Genomic DNA, 24,263 nt, shown 5'->3' on the forward strand with positions numbered 1-24,263 from the left:
AGTCCTAAACTTATTTCATTTGGCAATATTAAAAAAAGCAAAATTTGATATTTTTAAGTGGTTGTGGTATGAATAATCACTTAATTATCATGGAAAGCCAAAAGAATACCACTCTTTAGTGTTCAGTTACAACCTGCTTTTTTGATTATAGTGAGACCATGATTGACTCTACATTTGGGAACGAAGGAAGGCTGGGCGCATTCCATTTCTCTTTCTGTATGTGTGTGAAGTGAGTGAAGGTTCCCCCAAATAGACACAGTTTTCAAAACACTTAAATAACTAATGACATACAATGATCTTAGGGTCCTGAGTCCTTGCTGTTCGCTCTCCAATGTGTTAGCTCCCTTAATGCCCATTTCATGTCACCTGAAAAGTGACTTAGTGAGAGACACTTCTCCTACAAATGATGTTTAAAACCACAGGTGCGCAGTAGGTTAAGACTGACCTCACTGCGTATCAGTGATTCAGAAGTGGTTCTGTCACTAAGGCAAAAAAGTAGATTCTTGTCATCTGAACTTGGAACCATAGAAAATAATGTTTAAAATGCTGAATGCGAGCAACATTGAAATAACTACTCTATACTGTTCTTCAAGTAATTTGGGTAAACTGCCTTTTTTACATTACTTCTATGGAAAATGCATTCTAATTTCCATTTCTAAGCTAAGAAACTTTATATATTCACTTAAATGAGCACCTATTGCAACTCAGTGAGAGAAGGCTCACATTTACTTAGTGATGAGTTCATCAACAGCACTGACTACTAGGTATCTTTTTCTTGTTCTTGTTTTTGTTTTTGGCATTAGACATGCTTAGGGTGATCTTGTTTGTTGTTCTTTGACCCTACCTACCATGTTCATTTGAAATATAGGCACCTGAACTATTTCATCTGAAATGTAATGAGCCAATCCCTCCCTTTTTTCTCTTCCCACTTTGCCAATCAGAGTAGGTTATGGCACTTTAAAGATTTAATCATCATAGAATAATGTGGCACAGCTAGGGAGGGGGAGGGGATGCTTTTCCCCATTCACTAACCTTTCCTTCTTCCAGCGGTTGCACAGATAAAAGAACCACATTGACAGGGACCACTTGTTATAATCTGTCCCACCCAAATGGTATAGTGGAGCATTTCAGGTTTGGGACGATAGGTGTATTGGTCCTTATACACAAATACTGGCTCCATTTCTACAAGCCATGAGATCAATTAGCTTAAAGGGAGAACCAGCAGAGGAAGCAAAACAGAGGAATTAGAAATATCTAGATGACTTGCTTCTCCCCCACTTGATATGACATGAAGTGAATATTTCCAATGTCAGTTATCTCCAAAATTGCTTATGCATATTTGGTAATGGTACTGACACTATTTGCCTTTGAATTTTCCTGTCAACCCTTTAAAACATCTTGAATGTTACATGACTATACTTTTGGGTGCATTGATGTCAATAACTATACACTTATGAATGAGAAAAAAGAGTTTGTATAAGTAGCAAGCATTCCCTGGTCATAGGATAATTCTAGACCTTGTATCACTGAGCCTTCCAATTTCTTAAATTGTCCTGTAGAGAGAATTGCTGGCATGATTTCTAAGAAGAGTTCCCCAGGAGTGGTAGCTGTATACTTTCTACCTTAATTCTCCTTTTAGTTCTAGTAAGAAAGACCTGTAAACTGTTTCTGCAGCTACAGCAAGTCCCAGGCGGTAGCACTTAGAACTAGACTCAGCTACTTAATAAACAGCAATTAATTCAATTTCTTTTGTGTTCAGCAGCCTAAAGAGGATCACTCAGTTTTTGTTTTTAAATAGCAGAAATAGATTTCATTACATTCTTTTTCTATCTCCTCTTTTCCTCCTTTGCTTTTTTGCACAAATGTTTCTGTGTTCTTTATTTGGCAGAATCCAAGGATTTTTGTTAATTAATGATGGTCCTAATTATTCAGCTTCTCTCCTGACAGTTATTCTGTTCTGTACTTAACTTAATGATAGGTACTACATAAGAATGTTTGTGGATAGATTTAAATTCAAGTAGGGAATGTCTCTATTTTCTTTTTAAACATCAAAAAAAGAAGAGAGAGAGAGAAAGAAAACAAAGATCAAAATGAAAAATCTCCAGGTTTGATCCTTAGAACTGGAGGCCCATTGAATGTCAGAATAAGGACCAAACACATTAGTACCAAAAGGATATGACATTTGGAAAGTGAGATTTGATCCACAAAGCTGAATACTCTACAACCTGTGATCATTCCACTAAGATCAAATGCCTGCAGAGCTTTCTCTTTTTAAGTTGTACTGTCCCAGAAAGCAGTTTAGGACGATATTGTGTCATAACACAGGTGCTAATTAGGACATGAAGAGTCTGGGGATATGAAAAACATTACATATCCAGAAGAGTGCTACCAGGTATATACCAGTCAGGACAGAACAAATGATCAACACTGATCTTTGAGCAACGTGAACCTGGCTGAGCATTTCATAAATAATCCAGTGGACCATCACTGAAGGATACATGGGAACCATTCTTGTTTTAATGCCCACTGGAAATATACCCTACGGATCTCATCTTTTCAGTTGAAAAAGAAACAAGCAGCTCTTTGGTACATTTTCAGCAATGAATGGGTGTTTTGTCAGGTCAGTGCATCATGATGTTACATTGAATTAAGCAGGATAATGGTGCAGTACATGGAATGAGGAAATGTTTGCTGAGTCCTGGAAATTTGGAAATAGACTCTAATTGGGAGATCAGAATAGAAGACTCCAAAATGAAATTATTCACCACTTCAAGGACCTTCATCCAGTGAAAGTTACAGCACAAATAAGAAGCTGACCATTTTTCTGATACCTATTTTTAACTCATTCATTTTAGTGTTTAGATATTTGTGAAGAAAATAGCTAGAGTAAGCCAAATCAAAGACCAGAGAAAGCTATGCATATGGGCAAGTGCAGTTTACTTTCATACCCAAAGGGATAGATTGTGACATTTTGTGTAAAGGTAGGATTATAGCTTCTTCTGATGTTGTATCCTGTCAAAACACTGATTTAAAAGAAAATTATTTAATTTAGTGTTTGTATATTCACAGAGGATAGATAATATGGGTGAAAAACTTTTTTTAACCGATCATTTAGATGTGAGTTAACCATATTCATTAATGATTATGACATTTGAGACATAAATAACAAACACAAATTCCAAATGAAAGAATAATAGTTTTATAGAGAGACCAACTCTGCCTGCCTTGTGATCTAAAAGCAGTGCCAAATTTTTAATTCAGGGGCTGATTGGAAAACTGAACCTCTTTGGTAAGCGCTGACTGCTAACAAAACAGTGGGCATCCATTTTCTGCCACGTCCAGTGTGACACACCCTGTTTTTCTCACATCAAATAGTTGCAGGTTAGTACATTATCAAATCTCCACTGTCACAATTAACCCTGGAAAGGAGTTGTGTTATAACAACACTCCACAGGGATTCATAAATCCATATGGCAGGCACAGCTGGAAAGAGTGTTGCAATCGGTAATGTAGCATTTCCAAATATGCCAAGAATCTCTAATTCTAATTCTGAACTAATTTGTAATGTATATACTTTTTCATTCCCTGAAAGAACACATACACTAGGGAACACCTGGGGCTGCCAGAATACTTGAGTTGAAAGTGTTTGGGCCACTTCCTTTTATTTATGCACACTCAGGTTTGCCTTTTGAAAAGATAAATGAGGTTTTTTTTTTTCTAAGTAGCAGTTATCATATTTCTCCCATTTGTGGTTCCTATTTACTGCAGAATTAAGTAGGTCTGACACACCTCTTAAATCAACACCTAAATATTCGTACAACATCTTGTCTGTGAGTCTTGCCAGCTTTCAACTGTGTTTACTACATCTGTAAGCCAGCATTCTTTATCAGTGTGCAGTTACAGTTTATTTCAGTGGAAATGGTTGTGATAAGGGAGACATGATTGGGTCTGACTGGAGAATGTAAATTAGGATTTTCAAGTTGAAGAGAACAGATTGCTTTCAAGAAGAAAAAATATCAAACTTTGGCAGAACCTATCAGATGCCAGGCATTGACAGGTATAGGAGGGAGCAAAAACAGAACGGTCCCCCTACGATGGGACCTATAGGTCTGCTAGGGAGCAAGAGGATATTCAGATAATCACACTGGGATGTGTGCTCTTGGTTGTGGGATGAGTGATCTGATCATGTGAAGTCGTTGGACATAATACAGACTGAGAGAAAACTTCCCTGAGAAAGTAGCTCTGGGGCGTAGATTGGGAAGGATGAAAGAGTAGAAGGAAGGAATAATATTACAGACAGAAGTCTGGAGTGGGGAAGTGCCTGGCCATGAGAGAAAATCAATGTGGTGGGTCCCTGAAAGGGCAGGGAGAACCGGGCAAGTCTAAGTCTAAGATACAAGCAGGCACAAGCTCTGAGGAAGTGTTAAAACTTTGGGTGTTTTTTTTCCGAAAAAAAATTAGGAAACCAGAAATCTTACTTAATGTTGTGAAATAGGGGATAAGTTAGGTGGACGGCAATGTTACAGTGGGTTCTGGGCAGCCAAGGCTGATTGATTATTACCTGATTTCTATGAAAAACAAAGAAGCTAAGTTCTAATCAGACAAAAAACAGAGGGTAGTCATCAAAAATTCACTTGAAGAATTACCTGTAATTATAGCACAGATAGACCAAGTTGAAAAATAGCCATAGGAGACTGTCTGAATATGTTCAAGCTGCTGTAACAAAATACCACAGACTGGGTAACATAAGCAACAGAAATTTATTTCTTCCAGTTCTGGAAGTGGGAGGTCCTGGGTCAGGGTGGCCAGGGGAGAACTTTTTTCTGGATCATTAAAAGCACCTTTTTGCTATGTCCTTACATAGTGTCAGCCCTGTGGAATCCCTCCTATATCCCTTTCATGGGAAACCCTTTTGTGAAGGCTCCACCCTCATGACCTAATCAACTCCCAAAGGCCTCACCTACTAATACCTCCACCTTCAGGGGTTAGGATTCTGAAATAAGAATTTTGGGCAGACACAAATATTCAGGCTAGAGTACAGACGCATGACTAAGCAACTAAATTAACAACAAGGAGGTTGGAAAAGATGATCTTTCAAAGCTGCCAGCAAAAGCCACTTTGTATCTCTGTATCAAATATGTGTCAGATATGGACATAGAATTAAAAGGTCTGATGTCCATCCTCTTATTATGAGAAAACATTTCCTCAAAGGAATCCAGAGGAAGCACCCTACCATACTGACCACCAGATGCCAAATACACGTGCACAAGCATGTCTGTGCCCCATGCACTATCATTTTCCCCCTAAAAATTACTACGAATAATCAACAATTCTAACTAGTAATTTATAGAGAAAAGGCTAACATGGCATCTTGATGTGTTCATGGGAAAGGGTGATACCAGTTCACTGTGGTGGTGTAAAAGCAATAGGGAGTTCCATCTCAGTTCCTGTGAACCTTACTAAACCAGTGATAGCTGGACATCAGTAAGTTAGAAAGGGAAAATGGCTGTCCACTGCCTTAAGCTTAATATCTGAGATAGGGGTTCCGGGAGCCTCCTGCAGTCAGTTTGAGGGAATAAATAGATAACACCCATTTTTGATTGGTGAACCTAAGACCTGGATGGGATCACAACCAATGCTAATAAGCAGAGTTAAATAAAAAATCAACTCCATCATGGTGACCTAGAAAAATACCCAGGAGGATTAACAATTAGGGGAGATGGGGACAAAAGTGTTAGCCATTGCCTGAGGATACAAAACAAAACAACAGAAATATATGTGAAAGGATTTCCTTAAGAAAGTACAAGTAATTTAAAGATGCATCTCTGTTGTACTCTCTCAGGTACAAAGAAAACATGGATTGTATGAAAAAAACGATGGTAATGTGAAAAGGGAACTGATTCTGATACAGACTACACTTAAAGAGAGCTAACAGACATTAGAAATGAAAGAATTAAAATCTGGAATGCAGACTCAATAAAAATACAAATGAACATTGTATAAAATTTAATTAGTAATAAGCATGACTAGGTAAATTTTTTAAAAGAATGCAAAAGCAAAGTAGAATGGTCAGAAAGCTTTGCACATATGTAAATTAGAGAGTAAAGATCCAGTCTATTTATAATCAATGTAATTGATAAAGATATTTGATCAGTGTAAACATACTATTTCATTTACCATCATGACATACTTACCATTCCTTGCCATTACATCATTCTTTAATAGAAAAGCATATTGTACTTTCTTCCATTCATGAGGGAGCCACAAGTTATTATAGTATTCTTTATTTTAATAATTAGAGGAAATGCAGAAGTAGGTAGATATAAAAACAGGATGGGTACCCTCCAAGTTGCTGGAAAGAGTTAAAGAAATCATAATCTATTCAGTCAAACCCCAAAAGTAGAGGTAAACAAAATAAATAAAAAATATACAATAAGGATGACAAATATAAGAGTATATAGATTTTTACTGAAAATACAGATTTCTATATTAAACATGAGAACATCAGATTGAGTTAAAAATCTGTGTGTTCCAAGCAAAATATGACATTTATTTTAAAATAAAATATCTAGTCTACTAACAAAATAGACTTTAAAAAGAAAAAGACAACAAAAGAGGATAGAAATATTAGTATAGGACCAAGTATCATTTACATGCAAAATCCTTAAATTGGGAAGAGCCACTTTTTATTACTAAAATACACAAAGCCTTATGAAGACAACCAGTTAATTTAAACACCATGAAACAGAGGACAAAAATTTTTACTGCTAAAAATTTGGAAATACCAGGGGAAATTACCAAAGCGCATTTGGCATTTAACTTGACAGGTTAGTAAGTAGAAATAAGAATACAAAAAAAATTGAATAATGTAACAATAAAACAAACACATGAGTCCCCCCTTATCTATGTAGAATTGTTCTGAGACCCCACCAGTGGATCCGTGAAACTGTGGATAGTACTAAACTCCATATATAGTACATTTTTCCCTAAACATACATACTTACGATTAAGTTTAATTTCTAAATTATATACTAAAGTAAGAGATTCTAAATTAAGAATTTAACAACCATACCTAATAATAAAATAGGACAGTTTTAACCATATACTATAATAAATGTTATGTAAACGTGGTCGGTCTCTCTCTCAAAATATCTTACTGCATTGCAGTCACACTTCCTGTGATGTTGTGAGATGATAAAATGCCTATGTGATGAGACGATGACAGGTGAATGACATAGGCATTGTGATGTCATGTTAGGCTGCTATTAACCTTCTGATGATACACCAGAAGGAGGATCAGACGCTCTGGACCATGGTCGACAGCGAGTCACTGAAACCTTAGAAAGCAAGGCCACTGGATCATGGGTGACTCCCGTATATTTATGTACTTTCCTCTCAAGTGATGATGGAATGCTTATTTTAATTGGTCAGACAAAAATTTCTTTCAGCAAGTTGATGTTGTACAGGTCAGGTCCTGTTTTCTGCTGCAATGTTAAAGTAGAAATTAGCTATATATCAGCTTTATACAATGATAAGCATAACTTAAAAAAATTAAACCAGTGCAAATTTGAAGTCAGTATTCTTATAACTTTTGGGTCAAAGCAGAAATCAAACCATCCTTTATAGATGTTTCAAAATGTGAAGAACTGAGAACACAGGAAATTTATAAGAAGTGTGCTCTGAAACAAGTTTATAACCTTAAATTCATTATTAAGCAAGAAATTCTGAAAATCAAAATCAATAAACTAAGTAATCACCTTGTGAAGTTAAAAAAGAACACAAAACAAACCTAAGGGAAACCGAAGAGAAGAAAATAAAAGTTGAAATTAGTCAATTAGAAAATGAAACAGTACACATGAAACATCCAAGAAGAGTTTAGAGAGAAAAAAAAATACAAGTGTTTTTCTCTCCAAATCTAATCAAGAACAAACAAGAGAAATATGAATATACATGACTAGAAAATTTAAAAACATACATTCTTTCATACAAGATTTAAAATTATAAGAGAAAACTACATACAACCCTATGATCATTGGAACATCTGGATGAAATAAACAATCTACAGAGAATATATAAACAACAAAACTGAACCAAGAAAATGTAGAAAATCTGAATAGATCATGGAAGCAATTGAAAGTTGTCAAGAATTACGTCTCTCTAAATGCTCTGGGCTATGAATTTTGTAAAGAAGTTCTTTCAAATTTTTAAAGATAATTCCCTTGCCAAATAATTCATAGCATAGCAAAGACAAAATAAGAAGCTACCCATTCATTTTATGAAAAAGCATAATCCTGGAACTAGAAACTAACAGAGACAAAAGAGGAGGCAATGTCACCTATGAATGTTAATAACACTTACATAGCTGATAATGTATGTCTGCTCCTATTTTAAATGCTTTACATGTTTTAACTAGTGTAATTGTTAGTGACCTTAAGAAGTAAGTGCTACATGTCCCCACTTTACAGATAGCAAAACCCCTGAGACATTGTTTGAGTAAAATATGACATACCTCGGCAGTTCATGAACAACCATATTCATGTATATGTGCAAAACGAGGAAAATTTTCTAAAGTATAGATAACTCAAAAAGCCAAAAAAGATCATTTGCTTAAATCCTTCCCATATTCCAGATTGAAAATATAAAAATAAAGTTACAAAATAGAATCATAATGAAAAGTAGGATACTTTTGTGACCTGCTAAATGACAGCCGACACCCAGAGGATGAGATGAAAATGAAACAATGTTGGAAATTACTGAAGCTAGATGATGATGCATAAGGGTTCATTATGCCATTATCTCTACTTTTATAATTAATGTATGTTTGAAAATTTCAATAACAAAAAAGCTTATTGGTACAAGTATATGGTTGGATTTAGTGATCAGGTTTGCTGCCAGCTGAGTCCACTGTTAATTACCTTTTCTCCAAAAAAATATTTTTGTACCAGCCTTTGGGGGAAAAAGATGGTCGCATTGTATGGAGGAATTTCTCCAATGCATGGACACATGGGTCTCCTGCAAACCATAAAGCTATTTTATTATTTTCCATTGGAAAATCACTCTGTATATTCAAGTTAAAATAGCTGTCCTTGCTACCCTGTCTTGAGAGATAGTTATCACTAAAAATGCTTGGATTGGCAGTAATCCGCTTTGCTTCTGCCCGGAGCTGTTCTGAATCTCCTGAGGCAGCCCCAACATGTTACTGGGGCAAGTGTGCAGTGATGTGCATTAAATCCATCCTCAGCAGTGCTCAGATGACTTCACTTTCTGCAGGGAGTGAAAAAATATACATACAGACACCCCCATTCCCAAACGACACTGTAGCCTAGTTAAGAGAATTGCTTGCAGGCAGGGGAGAGCATTATGCTAAGAGGACCAGTTCATTTTCAGGTTAGAAAACTTTAAATTCAAGTTGACATGGCTTCTATTTTCATTTCCATACTTATCTCGGCTGGGGAAATGAGGTGTTTGTCACAAAAAATCAACCAGTGAAATACAAGGAAGGGATGGAAAAGTCAGTGGTACACAACCTTAAAGTGGCTGTGGTCTGAAGTGTGTCATGTTTTATTTTGTACCAGATATCACACCAAATTCGCTTTCCACTGGCACACCTTATTTTCAATAAAATCCCCTGTACACAGCAGCAATCTTTAATAGAAAAAAACAATTAATGTAAGTTATCTTGTGATGTAACAGCATTCCAGGCAGCTCATAAGCAATTAAAAATCAAGTCTGAATTAAATACAGAGTTCAGGGCTAGGTAGCTCAAGTAAGGCAGAGAATGTTACTGTTCTCAATTCTCTGACCATGAGCAGCTTCATTCTACAAACCACATATAAGGTGACCCTCTTAAGGGCCATATAAGGCCTCTCCTGTTTTAATGTCAGGGTAGAGCCATAAAGACCAAAGTACAGAAGCTTTCATGTGGCTATACTGAAATTTTCAGAATGATAATTAATGGCCTCATTAAAAGGTAGAACTAGATAAGACTAACATTAATCCTCCATAATCCTAGTTTTAAAAACTCTCATCTTTATTGTGTACAGGTATCTTTAAAATGAATTACACATACCTGAAAAGGCTCTTGAGGGCAGCCTTTCACATAGAATCCCACGATTTCCCTATTCCAGTAGAAGCTGGTGAACAATCCAGAATTAATTAATTCAAGAGTCCATTTGCTTTCATAGACAGTGAATGTGAAAAATATTAAAGTTTTAAGAGTTACTGTTGACGGACTGGTAGAATATATTTGCCATTCAGACCCTATGCCTTGTAAAAAAAAAAAGGAGTATTTGGGGTGTTGACCCTGGGATGTGTAATTCATGCATGGCTCTTGTAAGCTGTTACCTCTTAATCACTCAGGAGCCCCAGCTTCTGACGCAGACTAATGATCCCCTGCTGACTCTCGGCTCAGCTAGTACTGCCTTCAACACATCTGTCAGCGCCACTTCCCAAGGGGACTTTATGAAAGTTGGAAAGTCTGACATCCATATATTAACTACTCTGTGACTTCCTGTTAATAATGGACTGTCCCCACCATAAGCTGTGAGTTTCCTCCCCAACACTGACTGCTTTTCCTTTTATGTACCACTATGCCTGTTGTCAGAGATAGCCAGAGAAAAGACATCTGGTAACTACAGGGGGTCATAAAAACTAAAGCAGGTAGATTGTTCTCTCAAGTGAAGTTCCTGGAAATACTGAGTGATAAATGTCGTGCTAATAGCCTCCTTCCTCCAGCTTGGTGACAGTCTGTAACCAGTTTTTAAAAAAAGAAAATCCACACCCACACTGACACACATAACCTGAATTTGTAGTTAGGAGGTATATTTCTAATTGTTATGTTGAATCCTTAGAGATAGAACTCAATTAATTTGAAAACATTTTTTTCCATATCTGCACATGAATTGTCCTAAGATATGACAGATAAATATGTTAAGACTTATTTTCCCATTAATTGTTAAGAAAAAGAATTTTCTGAAGTAAATCAAAATCACGTGTAAGATTTTGGCTGGATTTTTTTGTTAGTTTACCTTAGATGCAGGTAAAACTTGGGGCTGGAAAGAGGAAATTGGAATCCTATGGAGCCAGGATGATAGATTTTTGCTCTTGTGCAAAAAACTAAAGAAAGAACAAACAGGTGATCAAAGCAGAAATATGTTAGACACCTGTAGGTGAATGGTTTTTATATCTCTAAAGCTCATAAATATTGAGAGGTTCAGCACTTCTCTGGGTAGGTGACTTGCCAAGGTACTGTAAGAATAAATGACCCTACCCAGAGTCTAGAACAGAGTTCTAAAACATTCAGAGATCACCTCAAATTACAATGAACCAGGTGTGAGATCATTGGGAATGGTAAAGACTCTGTGAACTAGAGAGCAGATACCTCATCAAACAGGGCAGCTGATTCTATCAAAGTGACATAATCACCATGAGGCACAAATGGCACTGCTCACTTAGGAACAGGACACAGTGCATGCTGAAGGAGCAGTGTCAGGTCATTCTCTTCAGAGGGAGTCCTGGGACATTTTTTTCCCCAAAGTGATAACTTTTAACAACAAAGAATTGAGACTCACATAACTAAGCATGGGGCCTCCTGACTTATAAGGTCCATGTCTTAAATAGGAGCTGAGACCTCTCATAAAATTTCTATAGGGCTAGCTTCCAAAGGCCCCTCAAGGAACAATCCTAAAGGTGAAGGTCACCACATTCAGGGAAGCCCAGAATGACAACTTTCCACCAGATGTGTACAGTTCACTTCATTCCTCCCAGCCAGATGCAGAGTACCAACCCTGTGTTGTTTTTATGATGACCATGTTACCTAGTCACATGGCTGACATTTCACCCTTACCAGGTTTCCAGGATAACAAAACCAGAAAGGGTAAGAAAAAAAAATCCATAGACAAGATAAATATGTCCATAGAGAAGAAGAAAGTATTTTTAACATTTTACTCACTGTTGCCATTTGGAAGTGTAAACTCAGACCTTTCTTTTTGTTTTCTCTTCCTCCAATCCCCTCCCTTCTTTTCATTCCTCTTTTATTTTAGAAGAGCTAGCTAGAAGTCCAGATTTTTTCAATGTTATATCTCCCAATTTTTAACAATTTTTTATTGAGAGTACTAGATATGTGTTCTGGGTTAGAATACAGAAGACCTGGGTTCTAGTATTCGAACAATTAGCTGTGTGATCAATATCAATAAAGTAGAAAACTTGTGTAAGGTCAAGTGAAAAGCTATTTCTGTGATTCTGTTACTATTTTCTGATTGATAAAGAGGTAAGACTAGCTGTTCTGTGCTCGATGCCAGGGATTATGTTTCTCTTCTCTCACCTTTTCTATTCTACTTCATTATGTAAAATCAAACAGTTGGAGTAAAGCAAAAGTCTTTAGAAACCATGAATGATTGCTGCCAATCTCATTGTGGGACAAGATTTTTCTAACAAAGAAAATAACAGGAGTGATGCTGTCACAAATTTTAGACCAACATATTTGCTGTTGTTAGCGTTGCCCAGAGCAATTGGGTCAAAAAAGTTACATCTGGGTGGATCTTGACTTCTAGTCAAGTTTCAGAACATTGATATATTAATATACAGTGCAGAGAGTTCTAGTATAGTTAGAGTTGCTATAATCCTACTTGAAATTACTTCATATTGTGACATTGTTACATCCTACAGTCACTCAAATATCTTTATTTCGCCATCTCTACCATCATTACCAGGAAAATGTAGTATAATATAGAATAAATTTACAAATGAAAGAGAATTGGGATTTTTTTTCATTTTTATATTCCTCTACAATTTCATCTGCAATCTTATAGAGATCAAATCAAGAATTCCATTCTTTAGTCAGCAAAGAAGAAAGGAATTTATCAACTGCAAACCTTGCTCCGCTATCAAATCTACATTGGCCAATAGCCTAGGGATTTTGTTATTTGCTCAATTCTTTTTGTATAAATCTTCATTTCTTGTGGGCCAGAGGTTATTTGTTATGTAGGAAAAGTACATCCACAAGGAATGAAAGAGAATAGGTTGAAAGTGGTGGTGCCTCACAGTTATTTGAAATGTTTTCCTTCATGACAATATAGGCATTCATGAGAATTGCATTTTCCTCCATTGACCACAATATTAAACATTTCCCTAAGGAAGTGTTCCATAGGAGATTTAGTCTCATTAGGAATAGGACCTAATCTGTATCACCATAAAAACCTGATCCAAATTACTGAACTCTAGCTATTACAGTATAACTCGGTCACACTGAAATGTATGATACAAAAACAGGTACCTATTTTTATTCCAATGAAATTTACCAAAAAATAAATACAGAAACTAGCTCCCCCCTTTTTTTTCAATAATACTTCAGTTAAGAAAACACTTTAAGCTTCATTTAGCATTTGAAAGAATTTTACTGAGCATTGGTGAAGCCATCTTAAGGATTTGGTTCTTTAATATAAGGAAAATAGAAAGCCATTAAAGTATAGATAATTATGTTTATAGTTTGAAGACTTAACTCTTTTGGAGAGTGTGGGAAATAGTTCTTTGGTCTGAAACCTTTTCTTACACCTTGATTTCCTCAGTTCCTTATATTCATTCAGGAGAGAAAAGACAAATGTTTCAAGAGATAGACTTGGCATTTTCTTCTGATAGCTAAACTGTGGCATTGTCACCCATCCCCTTAGAGGCCAGTAAAGACTACCTGCAATTATCCCCAAGCAGAGAGTCAGCTCAACTGAGGTCCTCCCTTATGCAACAGGTCTTGATTAAGAAGCTTATGGAGGGCAGAGTAAGTTCAGTCCTGCCACAAGCTGAGAAGTACATCTAGGGTCAGGCATCATCAAAGAGGGGTGGCTAATCAATGTTCACTCAGCAATCTGTGATCTGAAGGATGGCAGGAATGCTAAAATTATATGTGTCTTATGTATCTTGTCCCTGATAGCTAAAATTGGCATGTCAGGTGATTGCTCTGTGTTGTAAAGCTAGTTGAAAATAGGTCTGTGTAGACCTGAGTCCTGACCCTGTTGCAGCCACATGCCTTCCTTTGCAGGATAACCAAGCCATTTGAGACTTACTGTAACTTGTGTGTGTTCCGTGCAACTCACAATCCACTAGCATCCTCCCACCTAGTGAGTATTAGGTGAACATTGAATGCTTGTACTTAGAGCTTTAATTGAGAAGGATGTTTCTTCATTCCACCCTTCGCATCTCTCCTGAATCTTCACCACCATCCATCAGAAGAAATCAGTCTTCTTTTGGTATCCCAGCAGTACCAATTTTCCTGCCTTACTCATCCCCATACTCCTTTAGGGCTGACTTGACTATAAGAACAACTCAGACACTTGAAGTGACTTGCCCACTATCAAACAGCTAATAACTGGCAGATGTGACATTGTAGGTAAATTCTTAGCATAGACTTTTGGAAGGCATGTTTTTCAGTCAGACTGAGGCTGGCTAGACATGTGAGGAATAAGAATAAATGCTGAGAAGCCAAGGATGTGTTAGGGCAGGAGAAGGACTAGTGAGGAGAAAGGGCAATGATATTTGTATTAAATAGAATGAAGAAGGTAGAAATTGAGACCAGGTCTCGAGAAGTTACCATACAATTGGCCATTGGATGCTTGTTAAGATTATTTTAAGATGTAATTATAAATTAAGTATAATTAAGATTTTATTAGGACATATGAATATTACATCTGCTGTCTATTTCTGTTAATCAAGATCCTTTTGGTTGCAAGTACCATAATCCAATTCACATGAGCTTAAACAAAAATGAGAATTTATGACATAATATTCCCATTAGTGCAGCCTGATTTCAGTTCTCAAATGATAGTGTTAGAAATCTGTTCATCTCTTGGCTCTACATTTGTCAAGCTCGTTCTCACTGCATGGTAACCCCAGCAGAAGGAGAATGTCTCATTCCCAGTAATTTCAGCAAAAGTTTCAAAGTTGACTTTCATGTGTCAGCTTGAGTCATATGCCCATTCCAAAACCATTCATGGTGACTGGCAGTGATGGGGCAGTACTGGATAGACAATTCTGATGAGCAGACAGAGAACATGTGCCCATGCCTGATGCCAAGATGGGGGTTGGCCTGAGCCATACAGTAGCATCTGCTGAGAGGAGGGGAGATGTGGTTCCTGAGAGGGCAGCTACGCACCAAGAGCAAGCCATGTGCAGTTGTCATCTCATCCTGAGGCATGGTTTCAGTCCAGGATCCAATCCCCAAAGAGTTACTTCAGAATGGAAGAGGCATGTATCATGAAACAGAAAAATCTACTCTCCTGGCCACATAAGCAGAATTGAGTAAAGCCAGTTCCCCTAGAACTGTATCCCTGTTGTGTTTCTCCTGCTCTATAGTGCACAGGAGACTACCTCACACATAGGGGGCACACACTAAATATTTATTGAATGAATGATTAAAAACTATACATAATGGATTCAAAGTCTCAGTTTGGGATGATGAAAAAGTTCTGGAGATAGATAATGGTGGTGGTTCTACAACAACTAGAGCATACTAATACCACTGAACTGTACACATAAAAATGGTTAAAATGTTAAATTTTATGTGTATTTTGCCACAATAATTTTTTAAAAGAGGAGAAAAAATCTCGACATTAAGAAAGATGACATTCTAATGGCTTTTTTTGGCCTCCTGCATTCCATTTCATCTTGCCCTGGTCAGTCCCCTAGTCAGCACCTCACAAGTTATATGATCACCAGTGGGAGCTGAAGCAGTCATCCAGGGCTTGTCCACCAAAGTCAGACACAGATAATAGCTGCTCCCTACTCCACACCAGAAGACCAAAGGGTACAAAATGGTTGGGATTAATGGAAGTCAGGAAGATTTGCTTTATGCATGTATGCAGTGTATGAAAAGTGTTCAACCAGAGTTTGAAAACTCTATTATCTCTAAGGGCCAAGCAGATAAGAATGTAAAGGGATAAGATAATGTAGGTAAGGTGAGGAACCCATGTGTCCCTTCAAAAAGGCCATCTACTGCTCATCTCAGGCCATTTATTGTCTTGAAGAAATACAGGCTCAGTATTGCCTAGTCTTCTTGTTTTTCATCAGAAGCTATAAACGTGGAATTCTATGTATAAACTTTCAAATTTTGAATGCTTGCAATCGTTTTTAAAAATCTTGTGTGGTAAGCATGGGAAACAACACTCTTATGCATATCCGTCCCATTGTCCACCAGCTTAAAACAAATATTGTAAATGCTACTGTCTTTATATTTATTCTTAGTTTCTTATAATTTTCTTTCTAAGCTGTTCACTTTCTCACAAATGACAGTAATGAGCCCATGTACTTTGTACATTTTACAGTTTAGGGTGGCATGCTTGGTTAGGACAGATAACGTCATCTTAATTTTACTCTTAAAACCACTGAACCTTTAGTGAGGGACCTGCTTACACCCGGATCCTTGTGAAACTATGGTCTGAAACACATGACCTCAGGTGGTTGCTTTCAAAACTCCCTACCAGGTTCTCTTGCTTATCATTTATCTAGATGAATTCTTTTTTCACATAGATCAGGGAAAACTGAGTTTTTCAATCCCCTGAAGTCTCTTTATAGTCACAAGAAAAAAAAATCATTACCTATGCACAACTATAGAAATAGATATTTGTGTTTAACTGTAATAAGTGCAATAACTAGGGAATTCAAATCATATATTTTCTGTTTTGCCAGAGATGGATAGATTTTTCCCCCCAGAGGGAATTTTTAACTTAAGAATGTGTTTAAATCCCTTGGCATGTTGAAATAATCATTAATGTTTACAGTTGCTATAGCAACTGGAAATGCTGACAATTGAGTAGGAAAGGAGCCTGAGAGAGGAAGATAAGCTGTGTCAATTATTGAACATCTGTCAAACATTTAAGCAATTTAAAGCAACAGGCAAAAAAGCGAGAAATTGAAGGTCGGTGAAATGTTTTTTTTACTGGCATTCACTTAAGAACATCAATTTTGTATTGTTTTGTCACTGTTATGAGGGGTAATTAACTTTTATTTTCATCCACATAAAGGAGGTATTGTCAATGGTAAGATATGTTTGCAATATGTAATTTTTATGCTATAATAGTATTAATCCATTTCTACTGGATGTTGCTTTGCACTGCCTTGAGCTCTTTTGTATACATTATTGCACTGAGTCTTCATAGCAACATGAGGAGAAAAGAGTGGTGAAAAACTAGGCTTTAGAACATAAGCCTCTCTGTTTAGGGCTCTCCTCTCCCCATTCTAGGCACTATTCATTTATTTAGTGACAGCAACCTAAATATTTGTCACACAGGTCTCCAGTACTACTCTTTACCTGTGGCAGTCACCCCAGATCAATTATGGCTCCTTTGTCTCTTGAGTCCTGCTGCACCCTCAAAGCCCTACCACAGCACTCTGGATAGCCAGTACCAATTAGGTCGGATCCATAGTCAAGTCAAAATCTATTTGCTATCCCTGTCCGATAATGATTTCCCACCTTTGCTTGGTGTTTTCTTGTTGACAAATTGTTTTCACATGTATAGTCTTATTTGGTCATCAAGCCTCTAAGGTGAGTGTAATCCCTTCTTTACATGACAGAAAACTGAGGCTTAGAGAGATTAGGTGATTGGGCCAAGATCACAAACTTAGATGGAAGGTTCCTTTTTCACTACTGCCTTTTCAGCTCCACTAACATAAGAAAAAAGCAGTAGGTATAAAAATCAGAGTCATGGATTTCAAGTCCTACCTTACTTACTACAAAAAGAAAAATGATAAAAGTTAATTAATGCTTCTCCAGTACCTTTCCCTGCTTATGAGATGGAGAGTGGGTGAGCAGATTTTCTCTTGAATATGTTCCAGCTGTAATCTGCAAAACTTGGGCTCTTAAGTATAACTTCACTGCTAAATTTCCCAAATACAGCACTTGTTTAAATTACTCACCACTCTCTGTTTATCATTGTCTCCCCAGCATCTCTCAGATGTCAGTTTCTAGAAAGTAAGAGAACATACTCATTTTAAATTATGATTTTGCTACTTAACAAACAGCCTAAGAATCTTAGCATTATACAAATTTTGATCAGAAGATTTAATTTTCAGCCAGCTTTGTTTAATGCTCAGTTTTTATAAGTCATGGTTCTCTCTGTTCCTCACCTTCCTCTCCTGGAAAGCGGATATTATTACCTCCTTGAGATGAATCAAATGAATGACATAAGTAAAAATAATTTGAGAAAAGTAGAGGACTCTACTGAGATGTCATTGTAGCTCTAATAATCATAAATCCTTATCTGGTTTGTTAATGCAAGTAAATGATTTAGGATGGATCTTTAAAATGGATTTGAATGAATATATAATTCATCAAACAGTTATATTCACAATCTAAATTGTCAGTCTGAAATCTGACCAGATCATATAGGTGTCATCTGGTAACTCAAGAGTTTTTCATCAATGTGTGTTACTTGGTCTTTTGTGGTGTGTCAGCTGACTTCATCCCTACACACTTATATCTCTGCTTTTACTGTGTTGTTTTTACTTTTGAATATTTGGAAGATAAAGAATCAGTCATCTTTTCTTTCTGACATTTTGTAAACTCAGTAAAGTGACATGAGAAAGTCAGAAAAAAAGTAAATATTATTTAGAAAAAGGGTTTAGGCATTCTGATTTAAAACATATAGACTCTGATATTACAGATTTTCTGCCCTCCTCATTATTCAATGATTTGATTTGCCATCAATGGTGTCATAGAACCGTTGTACCTTCCTACGTAGAGGTACCTTTTTACTAAGACTTTTGGCCTGGAGTTTGGTAATGAAATCTTGGTCCAAGAAACTTCTGACTTTGCAAATTCCAATTCAATTTAATATTGACTGGGTTGATTACAAATATGAGGGACAAAGTAAAACATGTGTTTGCCTGCCATATGTACTTTTTTTTTTTTTTTTGCTCAGCCCTAACTGTATGAGATTCATCTCTATTGTTGTATGTAATCTCAACTTATTCATTACTATAATAGTATTTATTTTGCTGTTTGAAAATATCACAATTTACATATCCATTCTACTATTGATGGACATTAGGGTTGTTTCCTGTTTTAGGCTATAATGAATAGTGTTGATATTACTATTCTTTTGCAAGTCTTTAGTGAATGTATTTCTGATGGGTATATACTTAGGAGTGGAAGAGATGGGCCACATGTGATGCATATGGTTAGATCTGGTAGACACTACTAACTGCACAGCTATGAAACACAAGTTTCCAAGCAAAACATGAGAGTTCTAGTTTCTCCATGTACTTGCCAAAACTTGGTAGTGTTAATTATTTTAATTTTAGCCACTCTGGTACATCATATGTAGTAGTATTTCAGTGTTTTTTTTTATTTTATCTTTTTTTATTAAGGTATCATTGATATACAATCTTACAAAGGTTTCACATGAGCAACACTGTGGTTACTACATTCATCTATATTATCAAGTCCACCCCACACCCCATTGCAGTCACTGTCCATCAGAGTAGTAAGATGCTACAGAGTCACTACTTGTCTTCTCTGTGCTATACTGCCTTCCCTTTGACCCCCCCGCTACATTTTGTGTGCTAATCATAATGACCCTTAATCCCGTCTTTCTCCCTCCCGACCCACCCTCTCAACCCCCTTCTCTTTGGTAACCACTAGTCCCTTCTTGGAGTCTGTGAGTCTGCTGGTGTTTTGTTCCTTCAGTTTTGCTCTGTTGTTATACTCCATAAATGAAGGAAATCATTTTACCTTTCTCTGCCTGGCTTATTTCACTGAGCATAATACCCTTTAGCTCCATCCATGTTGTTACAAATGGTAGGATTTGTTTTCTTCATATGGCTGAATAATATTCCATTGTGTGTATGTACCACATCTTCTTTATTCATTCATCTGTTGATGGACACTTAGGTTGCTTCCATGTCTTGGCTATTGTAAAGAGTGCTGTGATAAACATAGGGAACATATGTCTTTTCAGATAAGGGATCTTGTTATATTTGGATAAATTCCTACTAGCCATATTCCTGGGTCAAATGGTATTTCTGTTTTTAGTTTTTTGAGGAACCTCCATATTGCTTTCCACAATGGTTGAACTAATTTACATTCCCATTCCCACCAGCAATGCAGGTGGGTTCCCCTTTCTGCATCCTCACTATCCATCATTTGTTCTTGCTTGTCTTTTAGATATTGGCCATCCTAACTGGTGTGAGGTGATATCTCATTGTGATTTTAATTTGCATTTCCCTGATAATTAGCAATGTGGAGCATCTTTTCATGTGCCTGTTGGCCATCTGAATTTCTTCTTTGGAAAAGTGTCTGTTCATATTATCCACCCATTTTTTAATTGGGATATTTGCTTTTTGAGTGTTGAGGAATGTGAGTTCTTTATACAGTTTAGATGTTAACCCATTATTGGATATGTTGTTTATGAATATATTCTTCCAAACTGTAGGATGCCTTTTGTTATGCTGATGGTGTCCTTTGCTGTACAGAAACTTTTCACTTGATGTAGTCCCATTTGTTCATTTTTGCTTTTGTTTCCCTTGCCCAAGGAGATGTTTTTAGAAAAAATTTGCTCATGTTTATATTCAAGAGATTTTTGCCTATGACTTCGTCTAAGAGTTTTATAGTTTCATGACTTACATTCAGGTCTTTGGTCCATTTTGAGTTTACTTTTGTCTATGGAGCTAGACAGTAATCCAGTTTCATTCTCTTAAAAATAGCTGTCCAGTTTTGCCAACACCAGTTGTTGAAGAGGCTGCTGTTTCCCCATTGTGTATCCATGGCTCCTTTATCATATGTTAATTGGCCATATATGCCTAGGTTTATATCTGGGCTCTCTAGTCTGTTTCATTGGTCCATGGGTCTGTTCTTGTGCCAGTACCCAACCTGTCGTGATTACTGTGGCTTTGTAGTAGAGCATAAAGTTAAGGAGCATAATCCCCTCAGCTTTATTCTTTCTTCTCAGGATTTTTTTGGCTATTCAGGGTCTTTTATGTTTCCATATGAATTTTAGAACTATTTGCTCTAGCTCGTTGCAGAATGCTATTGGAATTTTGATAGAGATTGAGCTTTATTCTTTCTTCTCAGGATTTTTTTGGCTATTCAGGGTCTTTTATGTTTCCATATGAATTTTAGAACTATTTGCTCTAGCTCGTTGCAGAATGCTATTGGAATTTTGATAGAGATTGAACTGAATCTGTAGATTGCTTTAGGCAAGATGGGCATATTGACTATATTAATTCTTCCTATCCATGAGCATGAGATCTATTTCCATTTATTGGTGTCTTCTTTAGTTCTCATGAGTGTCTTGTAGCTTTCAGGGTATAGGTCTTTCACCTCCTCGTGTAGGTTTATTCCTAGGTATTTTATTCTTTTTGATGCCATTCTGAATGGAATTGTTCTCCTCATTCCCTTTCTGCTAGTTCATCATTAGTATATAGGAATGCCACAGATTTCTGTGTATTAATTTTGTATCCTGCAACTTTGCTGAATTCAGTTATTAGTTCTAGTAGTTTTGGGGTGGATTCTTTAGGGTATTTTTTATGTACAGTATCATGTCATCTGCAAACAATGACAGTTTACCCTCTTCCTTACCAATCTGGATGTCTTTTATTTCTCTGTGTTGTATGATTGCCATGGCTAGGACCTCCAGTACTATGTTAAATAAAAGTGGGGAGTGTACAAGGATGCTCACTGTCTTGTTCACTATTTTAGAAGGAAAGCTTTCAGCTTTTCTCTGTCAAGTATGATGTTGGCTGTGGGTTTGTCATATATGGCCTTTATTATGTTGAGGTATTTGCCCTCTATAACCATTTTGTTGAGCGTTTTTATTGTGAATGGATGTTGAATTTTGTCACATGCTTTTTCAGCGTCTATTGCTATGATTGTGTGATTTGTCATTCTTTTTGTTAATGTGGTTTATGTTATTGATGTATTTTTGAATATTGTACCATCCTTGCATCCCTGGAATAAATTCCATTTGGTCATGATGGATTATCTTTTTGATATATTTTTGAAATTGGTTTACTAATATTTTGTTGAGTATTTTTGCATCAATGTACATCAGGGATATTGGTCTGTAATTTTCTTATTTGTGGTGTCTCTGCCTGGTTTTGGTATTAGAGTGATGCTGGCCTCATAGAATGAGTTTGGACGTGTTCCTGCCTCTTCTAATTTTGAAGACTGGTATTATGTCTTCTCTAAATGTTTGATAAAATTCAGTGGTGAAGCCATCTGGTGCAGGCATTTTGTTCTTAGGTAGTTTTTTGATTACTAGTTCAATTTCATTGCTGGTAATTGGTCTGTTCAGATTTCCTGTTTCTTCCTGGGCCAGTCTTGGAAGATTTTATTTTTCTAGAAAGTTGTCCATTACTTCTAGGTTATCCAATTTGCTGGCATATAATTTTTCATAATATTCTCTAATAATTCTTTGTATTTCTGTGGTATCCATATTGATTTTTCCTTTCTCATTTCTGATTCTGTTTATATGTGTACAGTCTTTTTCTTGATAAGTCTGGCTAGAGATTTATCTATTTTGTTTATTTTCTCAAATAACCAGCTACTGGTTTCATTGATTCTTTCTATTTTATTCTTCTCAATTTTATTTATTTATGCTCTGATCTTTATTATGTCCCTCCTTTTACTGATTTTGGTCCTCATTTGTTCTTCTTCTAGTTTCATTGATTGTGAGTTTAGACAGTTTGGGGATTTTTCTTCTTTCTTGCAGTAAGCCTGTATTGCAATATACTTCCCTCTTAACCCTGCCTTCGCTGCATCCCACAGATTTTGGGCTATTGAGTTGTTGTTTTCATTTGTCTCCATGTATTACTTGATCTCTGTTTTTATTTGGTCATTAATCCACTGATTATTTAGGAGCATGTTGTTAGGCCTCCATATGTTTGTGGGCATTTTGTTTTCTTTTGAATATTTTATTTCTAGTTTCATTCCTTTTTGGTCTGAAAAGCTGGTTGGTACAATTTCAATCCTTCTGAATTTACTGAGGCTCTTTTTGTATCCTAGTGTTTGATCTATTCTTGAAAATGTTCCACGTGTACTTGAGAAGAATGTGTATCCTGTTGCTTTTGGGTGGAGTGTTTGGTAGATGTTTGTTAGGTTCATCTATTCTAATGTGTTGTTCAGTGTCTCTGTCTCCTTACTTATTTTCTTTCTGATTGATCTGTCCTTTGGTGTGAGTGATGTGTTGAAGTCTCCTAAAATATGCATTGCATTCTATTTCCACCTTTAGTTATGTTAGTATTCGTTTCACATATTTAGATGCTCCTATATCGGGTGCATAGATATTTATAATGGTAATGTCCTCTTGTTGGACTGACCCATTTATCATTTTGTAATGTCCTTCTTTGTCTCTTGTTACTTTCATTGTTTTGAAGTCTATTTTGTGTGATACAAGTACTGTGACTCCTGCTTTTTTCTCCCTGTTATTTGTATGAAATATCATTTTCCATCTCTTCACTTTTAGTTTGTGTATGTCTTTCAGTTTGAAGTGAGTTTCTTGTAGGCAGCATATGAGTGGGTCTTGTTTTTGTATCTATTTTGTAACTCTCTGCCTTTTGATTTTGCATTCAGTTAATTTATATTTAGGGTGATTATCGATAGATATGTACTTATTCCCATTGCAGGCTTTAGATTTGTGGTTACCAAAGGTTTAAGGGCAGCCTCTTTACTAACAGTCCAACTTAACTCACTTACTATGCTATTTAAACACAATGTAAAGGTTCTTTTTTTTCTACCTTTTTCTTCCTCCTCCACTCCTTATATATTATGTGTCATATTCTGTACTCTTTGTGTATCTGTTGACTGTCTTTGTGGGTATTTGATTTAATTTCACATTTGCTAGTAATTAATTGGTCTGCTTCATTTACTGTGGTTTTATTTTATCTAGTGACAGCTATTTAGCCTTAAGAGCACTTCCATCTAGAGCAGTTCCTCCAAAGTACACTGTAGAGAAGGTTTATGGGAGGTAAATTTTCTCAACTTTTGTTTATCTGGATATTGTTTAAATGATATGATTTAAATGATAATCTTGCCAGGTAGAGTATTCTTGGTTCAAGGCCCTTCTGCTTCATTGCATTAACTATATCATGCCACTCCCTTCTAGCCTGTAAGTTTTGTGCTGATGAGTCTGATGATAGCCTGATAGGTTTTCCTTTGTATGTGATGTTTTTTCTCTCTCCGGTTGCTTTTACTATTCTGTCCTTGTCCATGGTCTTTGCCATTTTAATTATTATCTATCTTGGTGTTGTCTTCCTAGGTCTCTTGTGTTGGGAGATCTGTG

The 24,263-nt window shown here is 36.4% G+C and overlaps 1 protein-coding gene across 9 annotated transcripts in view; it reads left to right on the forward strand.

Moving 5' to 3' along the window:
* The window catches only part of CNTN4 (contactin 4), a 927,209-nt gene that overhangs the window by 703,518 nt on the left and 199,428 nt on the right, over positions 1 to 24,263 (forward strand). The window contains exon 1 of one of the 9 annotated variants that reach the window (XM_037019368.2): positions 7,292 to 7,365. The exons of the other annotated variants lie outside the window; for them this stretch is intronic. Within the exon in view, the coding sequence (XP_036875263.2) occupies positions 7,362 to 7,365 (4 nt within the window). The 5' untranslated portion in view covers positions 7,292 to 7,361. Of the gene's footprint in view, positions 1 to 7,291; positions 7,366 to 24,263 lie in introns of those variants that run through there. 9 annotated transcript variants of the gene reach the window in all.

This window comes from Manis javanica, chromosome 3, assembly GCF_040802235.1.
Source record: "Manis javanica isolate MJ-LG chromosome 3, MJ_LKY, whole genome shotgun sequence".
Taxonomy (NCBI): domain Eukaryota; kingdom Metazoa; phylum Chordata; class Mammalia; order Pholidota; family Manidae; genus Manis; species Manis javanica.